General features: G+C 40.7%; 1 protein-coding gene across 1 annotated transcript in view; it reads right to left on the bottom strand.

Annotated features, from left to right (window-relative positions):
* Positions 1 to 221: 221 nt before the first annotated feature.
* LOC139420393 (cyclic nucleotide-gated channel beta-3-like) overlaps positions 222 to 13,951 on the bottom strand; it is a 37,128-nt gene continuing 23,398 nt past the window's right edge. Inside the window, exons 8-18 of the mRNA XM_071170445.1 lie at positions 13,625 to 13,711; positions 13,286 to 13,350; positions 10,578 to 10,700; positions 10,113 to 10,254; positions 9,697 to 9,856; positions 9,415 to 9,512; positions 9,209 to 9,292; positions 2,800 to 2,918; positions 2,284 to 2,436; positions 1,964 to 2,114; positions 222 to 565 (exon numbers count right to left, since the gene is read on the bottom strand). Coding sequence (XP_071026546.1) covers positions 533 to 565; positions 1,964 to 2,114; positions 2,284 to 2,436; positions 2,800 to 2,918; positions 9,209 to 9,292; positions 9,415 to 9,512; positions 9,697 to 9,856; positions 10,113 to 10,254; positions 10,578 to 10,700; positions 13,286 to 13,350; positions 13,625 to 13,711 — 1,215 coding nt within the window. The 3' untranslated portion in view covers positions 222 to 532. The remainder of the gene's footprint in view (positions 566 to 1,963; positions 2,115 to 2,283; positions 2,437 to 2,799; positions 2,919 to 9,208; positions 9,293 to 9,414; positions 9,513 to 9,696; positions 9,857 to 10,112; positions 10,255 to 10,577; positions 10,701 to 13,285; positions 13,351 to 13,624; positions 13,712 to 13,951) is intronic.

The raw sequence follows: 13,951 nt of genomic DNA, 5'->3' as shown, positions 1-13,951 counted from the left end.
TGTGTGTGTCATCTTTCTTAGGTGGGAAAAAAACTTGTTTTTTTTAATGTTACATTGATTCCGTAGGATTCTAAGGTTGCGTTTACAAAGGCTGCTCAATTCTTAATTTCATTAATTGGTCTTTTGACTAATCGGATCAGCTCAAAAAAATATCTGATGTGATTGGAAAAAAGATCGTAATTGGGCTCGTTAACTGAAATTAAAAAGATAAGACACTGTAGTTGTAGTAAACATTTTAATACTTTTATGAAAAGTACTATTTACAGTGTACAAAGTTTAACATGCTGGTATTCTCCATCATATTGGCTAACAGCACAGAGATCAGAACTCACTGACTAATCAAAGCATAATAAATTGTCAACAACGCACGCAAAATTTGGTTCTGAGATCAATCGAAACAAAAATATTTCTAACACATTGCTAAACGTTTTTGCTGCGGTGTGTACTAATGAATACACTCCAGTGCAGTAGAGGAATATAAACAAAGATGGCGGATCCAAGTAAAGGATCAGATGTCTCACCCTCTACTCTTTTACTTCCCCTGCTGCTCCTTCGCTTGTGCAGCCTGGAAAGAAAGAGAACATGAACCTCAGTCATAGATATTTCTACTGTAGGTAGCCTTTATCCTTATAAATCAAATACTGTATGAGATCTAAGAGTTGATCACCTAAGCCAGATCGCATCTACAGTGCCGTGAAAAGGTATTTGTCCCCTTTCTGATTTTCTTTATACTGGATGTTATCAGATCTTCAACCAAAACCTAATATTAAAGGGAACCGGAGTTTACAAATAACAAGAAAATGGATACCTATTTTATTAACAAAGTTAGGCATCACCCAATTCCCCTGTGTGAAAAAGTAATTGCCACCTTTAGCTGCAATCACTGCAACCAAATGCTTCCTGTAGTTGTTGATTAGTTTCTCACATCACTGGAGGAATTTTGGCCCAATCTTGCATGCAGAACTGCTGTAACTCAGCGACATGTGGTTTTCAAGTCCTGTCACAACCTCTCAATTGGGATTAGGTTTGGACTTTGACTAGGCCATTCCAAAACTTCAAATTTGTTGGTTTTTAGACATTTTCATGTAGACTTGATTGTGTGTTTTGGATCATTGTCTTGCTGCATGACCCAGCTGCGCTTCAGCTCACAGACGGATTGGTCCCATTATGCCTGGCGAAAACCAAACACTGCATTCCACAGTAAGAACCTTTTATACCAACGGTCAGGCATGCTGGTGTTGTGTGATGGTTTGGGGATGCTTCGTTGCCTCAGGACCTGGACGACTTGCCTAACAGAGCAGAATTCATGGTTCCTTCTATATCAGAGAATTCTACAGGAGGCCGTAAAACAAAAGTCTACATGAAAATGGTTAAAAAGCAACAAATTTGATGTTTTGGAATGGCCTAGTCTAAATCCAGACCTAATCCCAATTGAGATGTTGTGGCAGGACTTGAAACGAGCAGTTCATGCTTAAACCCACATGTTGCTGAATTAAAGCAATTCTACATGGAAGAGTGTGTCAGAATTCCTCCACAACAACGTGAGAGACTGATCAACAACTACAAGAAGCGTTTGGTTGGAGTCATTGCCGGTAAAGGTGGCCCAACCAGTTAGTGAGTGTAAGAGTTACTTTTTTCACACAGGGGAATTGAGTGTTGCATAACTTTGTTTATGAAATAAGTGTTATTTGTTCACTCAGGTTCCCTTTATCTAATGTTATGTTTTAGTTGAAGATCTGATAACATTCAATATCAAAAATATGCTAAATTAGAAAGGGGGCTAATACTTTTTTACAGCACTGTATCCCGGTAACAGTGCTCAACTTGGGGGTGCATGCCCTCAATATTGAACACAGTCTGTTCAACAACAGGGGCATGCTGCAATGTCGAGCTATAGCTTGTTAGTGGGTGCTCTGTCGTAGTGCGTAATAATAATGTAAAGGGAGCTGTAGCTGAACTGTACCTTGAGTTTCTCCAAGAAGCCTCCTTTGCCAAAGCCTCCAAAGATGCGCGCCATTTTAGGAGTGGGGGGTTTGGGTCCAAACAGCGCCATTCCTTTCGTCTTGTCAACCTCACCCTTAGCACCAGCTGGACCCTTCGCCTTCATCAGTTTCCTTTCAGAGCAGACTCACAACAGTCAACAATCTCAGAGACACAACGATCACAATCTTGCAGAGCGGTTGATTAAAAACACACAGAACTTGATTTAATTCTGGTAAGTCTAACTTTGCTCATTCTTAGTATAGGTCTCATACATTAGCTAGCTCACGCAAAAAAACTTACCTTCCTTTCTTGGCCAGCACTCTCTGGGAATTTGGGTAGTGGACCAAGATGTCAACCAGGTCTTTCTTATCCAGGACAAAAAGGTTGACAAAGCCATGAGCTTTTACGTTAGCAGTCCTTCTGTTCCCGCCATCTTTGGCAGACTGTAGCAGACTGAGGAAGAGCACCGATTCAGAGCTCTGAAGATCCTCGACCAACACTCACACTTAGAAATTCATCTGTAATAGTAACCCACTGGGCACAGACAACAGTTCAACATCTGATTTTGATTTACATTTGTTTGTATTGTCAACTAATGTGAATTTGCCGAAGAAAAAAATATATATATATAACCTTACATTGACTTTAAAAAAACATATAATCAGTTTTCTATGTTGATTCAAGGTCTATCACAGATTCTTTGGGTTGAAATGACTTGGAAACGAACTTCGATTCAACCAGTTTTTGCCCAGTGGGAAGCTCTTCTACTGGAGGTTAATATTATTACATTGGAATATTGTATTGTAATGATAATACCTGATTTCTCCAAACACACAGCCGGCCTTCAGCGTCACAAACACAATGGAGTTATCTGGTCCACCAACCACCTGCACCTCTCCACCCTTTATGATGTACATCTCTTTACCAATGTCACCCTACAGAAGAAAACGATCAAACAGAACACAGATTGGAAAATGTAAACTCACCAAAAAAAGAAGCGTCCTCTCACTGTGAACTGCGTTTATTTTCAGCAAACTTGTGTAAATATTTGTATGAACATAAGATTCACAACTGAGACATACACTGAACAAGTTCCACAGACATGTGCCTAACAGAAATTGAATAATGTGTCCCTGAACATGGGGGATCAAAATCCAAAGTAACAGTCAGTATCTGGTGTGGCCACCAGCTGCATTAAGTACTGCAGTGCATCTCCTCCTCATGGACTGCACCAGATTTTCCAGTTCTTGCTGTGATATGTTACCCCACTCTTTCACCAAGGCGCCTGCAAGTTCCCGGACATTTCTGGGGGGAATGGCCCTAGCCCTCACCCTCCGATCTAACAGGTCCCAGACGTACTCAATGGGATTGAGATCCGGGCTCTTCGCTGGCCATGGAGGAACACTGACATTCCTGTCTTGCAGGAAATCACACACAGAACGAGCAGTATGGCTGGTGGCATTGTCATGCTGGAGGGTCATGTCAGGATGAGCCTGCAGGAAGGGTACCACATGAGGGAGGAGGATGTCTTCCCTGTAACGCACAGCTTTGAGATTGCCTGCGATGACAACAAGCTCAGTCTGATGATGCTGTGACACACTGCCCCAGACCATGACGGACTCTCCACCTCAAAATCCAACCATCACCCCTGGTGAGACAAAACAGCAACTCGTCAGTGAAGAGCATTTTTTGCCAGTCCTGTCTGGTCCAGCAACGGTGGGTTTGTGCCCATAGGCGACGTTGTTGCCGGAGATGTCTGGCTTACAACAGGCCTACAAACCCTCAGTCCAGCCTTTCTCAGCCTATTACGGACAGTCTGAGCACTGATGGAGGGATTGTCCGTTCCTGGTGTAACTTGGGCAGTTGATGTTGCCATCCTGTACCTGTCCCGCAGCTGTGATGTTTGGATGTACCGATCCTGTGCAGGTGTTGTTACACGTGGTCTGCCACTGCGAGGACGATCAGCTGTCCATCCTGTCTCCATGTAGCTCTGTCTTAGGTGTCTCACAGTACTTCCATTGCAATTTATTGCCCTGGCCACATCTGCAGTCCTCATGCCTCCTTGAAGCATGCCTAAGGCACGTTCACGCAGATGAGCAGGGACCCTGGGAATCTTTCTTTTGGTGTCCTACGTTTTCATAACTGTGACCTTAATTGCCTACCGTCTGTAAGCTGTGTCTTAACAACAGTTCCACAGGTGCATGTTCATTAATTGTTTATGGTTCATTGAACAAGCATGGGAAACAGTGTTTAAACTCTTTACAATGAAGGTTTGGGAAGCTATTTGGATTTTTATGAATTATCTTTGAAAGACAGGGTCCTGAAAAAGGGATGTTTCTTTTTTTGCTGAGTTTAGTTTAAAATCACAGGGTGACGTATTGGACCTTTAAAAAGGAAGAAGCCCCTCCCTCATGGAAGAAAGCCATCATAACTGTCATACCAAAAGAGGGTAAAGACAAAGAACATATCAGTAATTATAGGCCAATCTCGATGACTATAAGCTATACACCTCGGTTATTACCAAGAGACTTGAAACCTTTATCGGATCAAATTGAGTTGGACCAAACTGGGTCTATTAGAGGCCGTCAAACCCAAGATAACTACATATCATAAATAAGTTTAAGAGAATGCACTTATTGGTCCATTTAGATGCAGAAAAGGCATTTAGCGTTCATTTTAGAGATTTGGCTTTAAAAAGGACGCAATCCAATATTTTAAAAACATTTGTCATTAAAGTGAATGGCCATCTGACAAATAAAATAACTTTACAATGTGGCACACGTCAGGGATGTTGCACCTCATCTGAGTTATTGCCTTGTACATTGAGCAGAGTGATAAAGCAAAATTATGATTTTCAAGGTATTAGCATCATAGAGCATAAAATTGACTGACCCTAACACTTGCTTCCCAAAACTAATGAACATTCTGGAAGAATATGCCATCAGGGCATGGACAAGGTGTCGAAAGCGTTCCACAGGGATGCTGGCCCATGTTGACGCCAAGTCACAAGCAAGTCACAAGGTCTGAGTCTAAAATCGAGTCCCAAGTAGAATGGGTTTAGACTCAAGTCAAGTCCAAGTCGTGCATTCTAAGAGCAAGCCTCTAAAAAAAAATCCATACATGCAAGGACTTGTTCAACTACAAACTTTTATCAATTTATTGAGTCTGCCAGACAGCCCTTTTCATGACTTTGTCTATAACACATTTTAATTATGTAATTGTAAAATAGGGACCCCAGGACCATACAATTACCCAATTGGCAATTACAACCAATAAACTGGTTCTGCAATGTAAAATGCCATTTCCACATCCATTGTTACATTGGTATATTAAGTCTTAAATCAGACTAAATTATTATTATCAGGGCTTGACTTGGGCTGAAATAGGTGCAGGGTGCCTGTACTGTTTATATTTAGGTTCAGGAGCTCCACAATTCTTTTGAGCTAATATTCTATAAGACGAACAGGAGTTCAAGCAGTAGAACATTTGAGATGGCTGTACTCAGCTCTGATGAGGGACTGCCCAAGTCAAGCACTGATTATTAATGATATTCCAACATCATGCATATACGAAACAATCATTTTATCTTATTCAACGACTCCAACGTGTGGAGTGCAGTCCACATAGCTTATTACACGCTCTTATTACGCACAACCAGAATGACAGAGACATAGGACACAGAACTCTGACATAACCCGGGAAATATGAACAAAGAAAACTAAAACATTGAATTTAATAAACAGAACTTCTACCTCCATGAGTCTTGTGAACATTCATGTGCAGAATAAACATTGTGCCCACTGAGGGTAAGAAATGGTTGGCTACATAACACTATCGTATGCCTATCAAACAGAAATGTCTGTGTTGCAGTAAACTGTACGGGGATGGAATGATGAAACGCCAGCAGTTATTGTAGTATGAGATGGAATATAGATTTACCACATGGGGCCGGCCTATGCATTTTAAATGTGTGAGAGCAAGCATTTCAACAAGAGAAAAAAAGCACTCTCCACTGGCGGTAGTTTGGAGAGCGCAAGTTAAGAGCCGCGCCTATGGTACGTCTTCGGCACAGTAATACACTATATATATAAAAGTATGTGGACACCTTTTCAAATTAGTGGATTGAGCTATTTCAGCCACACCCGTTGCATAAAATTGAGCACAAAGCCATGCAGTCTCCATAGACAAACATTGGAAGTAGAATGGCCTTACTGAAGAGCTCAGTGACTTTCAGTGTGGCACTGTCATAGGATGCCACCTTTCCAACAAGTCAGTTTGTCAAATTTCTGCCCTGCTAGAGCTTCCCCGGTAAACTGGAAGTGCTGTTATTGTGAAGTGGAAAGTCTGGGAGCAACAATGTCTCAGCCTTAAAGTGGTAGGCCACACAAGCTGATAGAACGTGACTGCCGAGTGTTGAAGCGCATAGCGCGTAAAAATCGTCTTTTCTCGGTTGCAACATTCACCACCAAGTTCTAAACTGCCTCTGGAAGCAACGTCAGCACATGAACTGTTTGTCAGGAGCTTCATGAAATTGGTTTCCATGGCCGAGCAGCCGTACACAAGCCTAAGATCAGCATGCTCAATGCCAAGCATAGGCTGGAGTGGTGTAAAGCGTGCCACCATTAGACTCTGGAGCAGTGGCTCTGCTTCTAACTTTGTGGCAACAGTTTGGGGAAGGCCCTTTCATGTTTCAGCATGACAATGCCCCTGTGCACAAAGCGAGGTCCATACAGAAATGGATTGTCGAGGTCAGTGTGGAAGAACTTAACTGGCATGCACAGTGCCTTGACCTCAACCCCATCGAACACCTTTGGGATGAATTGGAATGCTGACTGCCTAATCGCCCAACATCTGTGCCTGACCTCACTAATGGTCTAGTGGCTGAATGGAAGCAAGTCCCCGCAGCAATGTTCCAACATCTAGTGGAAAGCCATCCCAGAAGAGTGGAGGCAGTTATAGCAGCAAACTGTAAACTGACCAACTCCATATTAATTTTGTAATGAGATGGTCATGTTGTGTAATTCATTTTTTTAAAATCCAAATGCATGCTTCATAAGTAAATGATCAATTTCAAGCAATTGTTACATACCAAAATATCAGTAGACCTATGCTAGTAATCGTTGCCCAATTGCTGATGAGCTTGCAAAGTAAACAGCTAATTTTCAAGTTGGCTGGATGTCCTTTGGTGGTGGACTATTGTTGATACACACTGTTGAGTGTGAAAAACCCTGCAACGTTGCAGTTCTTGACACAAATGGGTTTGCCCAGCACAACCACCATACCCTGTTCAAAGGAATTTAAATATTTTGTCTTGCCCATTCACCCTCTGAATGGCACGCATACACAATGTCTCAAGGCTTATAAAACCCTCCTACCCTTCATCTACACTTATTGAAATGGATTGAACAAGTGACAATAAGGGATCATAGCTTTCACCTGGTTAGTCTATGTAATGAAAGGAGCAGGTGTTCATAATGTTTTGCACACTCAGTGTATATACCAAATTATTAAAACCAATTTATCCTAAATATTCCTAAAAATATACAGTAGAAAGATGGTCCCTTCTTCATTTAGATTTCAGCTCTATAATAGAGACAGTTTAATTAATATTTTCCCCAGATTGCTTTACCTATTCCAGTCTCTATCAGTTGCAGTCCCCCTGAAACAATTAATATCACAGTACATTTGGAGGTAACCAAGGATTAGATATTACACTCTTCAGCTCCCTAAAGACAAAGGGGATGGCACTACCTAATCTTAGGGAATATTACTTAGCTGCACAATTTAGGCCAATAGTGTGTTGGTGTGACACAATACAGTGCTATATGGAAAGATATTGAGGCTGCCGTTCAAGGTCGCCCAATCCAGTCTGTAGCTGGGGATAAAGACACATTTGGGACATTAACAGGAATGTTGAAATGGTTTGCGTTTTGATCCAAAATTTAAACCAGGTATCTATGATTTTAAAAAATAAGGAATGACCTGAGAGAGGCATTACAGAACTTTGTAACATTGTAGAAGATGGAGAATTCTTAGGTTTTCAGAATTTAAAAGGAGAAATATGGAAAACCAAGATTTCTTCAGATACTTACAGTTAAGGGACTATTTTGAAGAAGAGAGAAATGTATTCTTCAATACCAAACCAAATATGACTAACCATGTGATTTGAAATGCATATAAATCAGGCAATGTCCAAGATAATCTCTTTACTTTGTCATGGCCAGATAGCCTCTAGAAAAGACTCAACTCTTTATATTAAAGTAAAATTGGGAAAAGGAACTGAATATAGATATCTCAGAGGAAGACTGGGACAATAGATGCAGTACTCAATGTACTTCTACAAACTCAAGAACATTGAGAGAGTTTTGTTGGAAAAAAATATTGGCTTTTTTTTTATCACTCCTATAATGAAAAGTCAACAGCTAGGCATACAACAGCCATGCTGGCGGCTGTGGGACCATGTGGATGCTAACCACACCCATTGTTTTGGGGAATGTCAGAAGATGTCATTGTTTTTGGGATTATGTGTGTTCAGTGTTAAAAGATGTCCTAGTATATGAAGTCCCTAGAACTGTAATGTACCTTGGTAAGGTTCCAGAGAATGTGATGGGCAGTGACAGATACCTGATAAAAGTGATCCTTGCTGCAATTAGAAAAGCCATCACCAGGAACTGGTATAAAGTAGAAGCCCAAAATGTTAAGAATGGCAAAGTATAATCCAAGAAATCTTTAATATGGAAAGCTTGACATGTGCTTTAAGACTCCAAAAACCTGTATTTGAAAGTAACTGGGACAAATGGATATTCACAAACCAGTAAGACCTGATTTACTAATATCTTGTTAACAATACAACTCTCTATACCTTATATATTATTCAGTATGTATTGGATGGCATCTTCTGTTTGCTTTTATTTATTCTTCAGTTTCATTGTTTCTGTTGCTTTTTTCGCTGTATTGTTTTGAAAAAGACTCAAATCCAAGTCAGTGGAGGCTGCTGAGTGGAGAACGGCTCATAATAATGGTTGGAATGGAGCGAATGGAATGACATCAAACACATGGAAACCATGTGTTTGATGTATTTCATACCGTTCCACCTATTCCGCTCCAGCCATTACCATGAGCCCATCCTCCCCAATTAACATGCCACCAACCTCCTGTGATCAAAGTGTATAAAGAAAATACATATTGAGTATATTATGCAACAGTGACAATCCCATACACTCACCTTCTTCACCACAAAGTCCCCAGGTAGATATATAATAGACTTGAGCCTCAGCAACATGTCTACCAACATCTGCTTATCACAGCCCTTGGGAATAGAGACATTGAGAAAACAGTCAGATAACATTTAGCCAACGTTCAGAGGGTCATGCAGGTGGGCTGTTAGTTGCCTGTTGGCATAATGACATGTTAATTTCCACCTATATTTACCTGAAAAAGAGCAATTTTATCGAAGGTGGCAAAGTTTACATCCACACCAATGGCTGTTCTCATTACAAGAGGCATCTGCTCCAGCAGTACAGACTCGTCTGGAGAGAGAGTAGGGAGAGATGTTAGAGGAAGAAACATTTTTTCAAGACATTACTACAGAGCAAATGTACACCATGTTAATTGATGATTTGCCATAAAATGACATTTTAACGTTATTTACAGCACAATTATGACAGCATGGAGTCAAGATGAATTTATTCCCCACTATTATTTATTGCTTACCCAGCATTCCCTGGGCGTCCCAGGTGTAGTTGTACCAGGTGCGTACTCTGTTCTGCACCAAGTCGGGGATGGTGAAAGTGTTCATGTATTCCACACAGCCGTCCATGGAGGCCCGGAAATATGTCTGGCCCTGCGTGGCAGCCCCGATGACATCTCTCATCTGTACCAGAAGAAACCAATGAAATACTTTCAATCCAGGACCACACAACAAACCAGTGTTGGGGTCAATTCCATTTCAATCTAGTCAATTCCAGAATGACATTTTAGTCCATTTCCTCATTTAAAAGAAATTTGATTTGCAATGTCAGTTGACTTCCTGGATTGAAATGGAATTTACCACAATCATAATTGTTACAAGAGGATGGCTGCCTCTTGCCTGGATTGCATTCTGCATGTCTTTAGAAGTGATACTGTACCTGTCCAATCAAACTGGAGAACACAAAGACACCAGTAAAGAAGTTGGTCATCTGGAAACAGATCTCAAACACAGTGCCAGGCTCAGGAAGACCCCCGATGTTGATCAGACTACGAACAGCGAAGTAATAACAACGCAGGTACCTGTGGGAAAGAAGACGGTTACTCAAACCCCTAATCCACAGTGAAGGCATTGGAGACACTGGTTCAGGGAAAACTACATATTGAGAAACTGTAACAGAAGTCTCGGAGACAAGAGACTATATTGGAAGTATAGAACATTTTACTCCTCAGGATGCAAAATTCTGTTCATTTCCTCAAAATCCCCAGGTTTTACCAGAAGTCCCAGTTGGAATATTCCCAAAATCAGGAGAGAATAAGCAGGACAGCTGGAGTCCTCTTACCAGGATTTCAGGAAAACCTGGCAAATCTGAAACCCTATATACTCTACACAATAAAATACGTACGCGGTTCCATCTCCATCGTAGACCCATTTGGAGGTGCCGATGCCAAGGTACACTGACGCCACATAGTAGAAACAGGCATTGAGATGGAGCATGTACAGCAAGTAGCCAGTAGTTCGACCAACTCTGAATAAACGCAGGGAAGAAGAAGTCTTAGATAACGGTTTTCTGTTGTGGCTCTGCTAAAGCTACAGTATTCTAGCATCCTCCATTCATCCTGTATCATCATTTTCAGAATTTATTACCATCGTTCATCACACATCTAACTAGACTATGCCACATAGCAGACACTTCCATTTTATAGATTTGAAAAAAAAGTCACATCTGAAATTATTCGCTCCCTTGATAAAGATGTCAAGGAGGAGGAATATCCGTACCAAACTTTAAAATGTATTTCCAGGCGCTAGCATTTTATCCCATCCTGAATTGGTTTAGAAATGATTATTCTGCCCCCTGGTGTCTCCTATTGCCCTGGAACAGGTGGTCTTCACTGATATATCCCTTAAGAGTGTAAACTACACTTTGGTCCTATTACTGCTCACACAATTTCCATTTGGTGCCACATTGTAACTTTTATAACATTGCAATGTAACTGGACATCAAAATGGCATGCCCATACTCCAATATTGGCTTGCAATCTGGAGGGCGGTCTTTTGCATTCCCCCCCATTGTTCCAAATGTGGAGTCCATACCCTTACCAATATCATGGACAGTGATGGTTTGAGAACATTCCAAGATTTGAAAGATACATACACATTACTGGCTAACTCCTTTTTATATAGGCCTGCCACTTGAGACCCAGGCCCGCCCACTGGGAAACCAGGCCCAGCCAATCACAATTCGTTTTTCACCACAAAAGCGCTTTATTACATACAGAAATACTACTCAGTTTCATTAGCTGTCCGTGTAGCTGGTCTCAGATGATCCCACAGGTGAAGCTGCCGGATGTGGAAGTCCTGGGCTGGCATGGTTACAAGTGGTCTGCAGTTGTGAGGCCAGTTTGACGTACTGCCAAAATCTCTAAAACAACGTTGGAGGAGGCTTATGGAAATTAATATTCAATTCTCCGGCAACCGCTCTGGTGGACACTCCTGCAGTCAGCATGCCAATTGCATGCTCCCTCCTATTTTAGACATCTGTGGCATTGTGTTTTACAAAACTGCACATTTTAGTGTCCTTTTACTGTCCCCAGCAGAAAGTGCACCTGTGTAATCATCATGCTGTTTAGTCAACTTCTTGATATGCCACACCTATCAGGTGGATGGATTATCTTGGCAAAGGAGAAATGCTCACTAACAGTGATGTAAACAAATGTGTACACAACATTTTGGAGAAATAAGCTTGTACCTGCAACCTTGCAGGTACAAAAACAATTAAATAAATGCATACAAAGATAATCTCTCTGAAAAATAAAATGATAAAACTGAGTAAAAAGTTGGTCACAAACAAAAAAGGATTGGCACCCCTAACGATTCTTCCACATAAAATCAAACAAAAGGTCATCTGCATTAACATTCAATTTGTTTTATTTTTTATTCATCTCAATTTAAGGAACTGTATTGTGGACTTTCATGGCTTCCTGTTTCACTGGAGTATAAAAACGAGTTAAATGTGTATGTCATCACCATGGGCAAAGAACTCACAAATGAAAAGAGACAACTAGTTGTTGACTTTCAATAAATCAGGCAAAAGGGTACAAAAAAACGACTGAAAACTAAATATACCACTTACACTATTAGGGCAACAATTAAGAAGTTTAATACCACTGGAACAATGGTAAATTTGACCCAAGTGTATCTTCTCCCCACTCACAGTGAGACAAATGGTTCAGGAGGCAAAGAAAGTCCAAGGAAAGGAGTTGGAGAATTACAGAACTTACAGAATGCGTCTTGGGTCCAAATCTACAATTAGACGCCACCTCCATACCAATAGGGGTTGCCATGAAAAAGCCTTTCCTGAGAGCAACCAACAAATATAAATGGCTGAAGTTTGTTAAACACCATTGGCACATAGATTGGAACTGGGTGCTGTGGTCAGACGACGCACACCAGTGGTGGGTTTGGCCTCAATAGGAGGATGCATATGCAGAAAATAACCTCATACTTACTGTAAACATGGGGGTGGATCATTTATGTTATGGGGCTGCTTTCCTTCTACTGGTCCTGGGGCCCTTGTTAAGGTCAACAGCATCATGAACTCTACCAAGTACGAGGACATTTTAGCCAAAACAAAAATGGTTGTCTCTGCCAGGAGGCTGAAACTTGGCCACAAGTGGATCTTCCAGCAAGACAATGACTCCAACCACACATCAAAATATACAAAATGGTTAAATTGACCACAAAATCAACACTCTGTCTCCGGACTTGAACCCCAATGAAAACCTGTGATTTGAATTGAAGAGGGCAGTCCATAAGCGCAGACGAAGGAAATCAAGGTTCTGGAAAGATTCTGTATAGAGGGATGATCTAAAATCCCTCCCAGTGTGTTCTTCAATATCATAAAACATTAGAGGAAAAAGCTAAGTGCCGTTATCCTTGCAAAGTTTTTTTGACACCCATCTTATATTTTCCCCTGAGCAATTGTATTAGAATAAAATATATATTTCCCTTTTTTTGCATACAATATACCTCAGTATATTCATAAAATATTTTATACAGTATTCTTTATTAAGAGTGCCAGTAATTTTGGATGTGACTGTTTGATGAGAATACCTCCAGATGTAAGCCTTGGCCATGATACTCTCAAGCCGATCGCTGAACTCGAAAAACATGTCTATCTGTGGAACGAAAGCCAGAAAAACATTGGTACAGTAAATGTCATGAGAGAACAAAAGGAAACAAATTGCATCTATCATCAGATATCCATCATTATATTTTTAAACAGAGTCAGCATACGTCAAAGCTTCATAGATGTGCATGCACGTTGTTCCCCAAACACTATCTAATGTCACCCTCTAGTCTAATGTAATATATAGCAATTTAATAAAATGTAATAAAAGATGAAGAATGAAACATATCATGTTTGGTGATAAAGATAACTGCAGTCTCTACCCTCAGTAGACGGTTGAGTCTGTATAAAGCAGAGAATCCAAACGGGATACCGAGCAGTTCGAATGGGATGATGCTGATCATATCCAACTGCCCCAACAGAAAGAAAGGTTAGGTGGAAATAATACACTCAACTTGAAACAAGTACAACATATCTACAGTACAGTACATGGTCTGGATATTTCTACATCAACATGTGTGATATGTTACTTGAATCATGCCTCGAAGTGGAATGAACAATGTTACACACAGTGCATCTCTGTATAGTATAATATACGCAGAGTGAATACCATCAACAAGGTGAAAGTGAGAAATTATGAAATAAGAGCT

The sequence above is a fragment of the Oncorhynchus clarkii genome, chromosome 11 (genome assembly GCF_045791955.1).
Source record: "Oncorhynchus clarkii lewisi isolate Uvic-CL-2024 chromosome 11, UVic_Ocla_1.0, whole genome shotgun sequence".
Lineage (NCBI taxonomy): Eukaryota > Metazoa > Chordata > Actinopteri > Salmoniformes > Salmonidae > Oncorhynchus > Oncorhynchus clarkii.
Note: the sequence above shows the minus strand (reverse complement) of the source record. Positions and strands in the feature narration are given on the sequence as shown.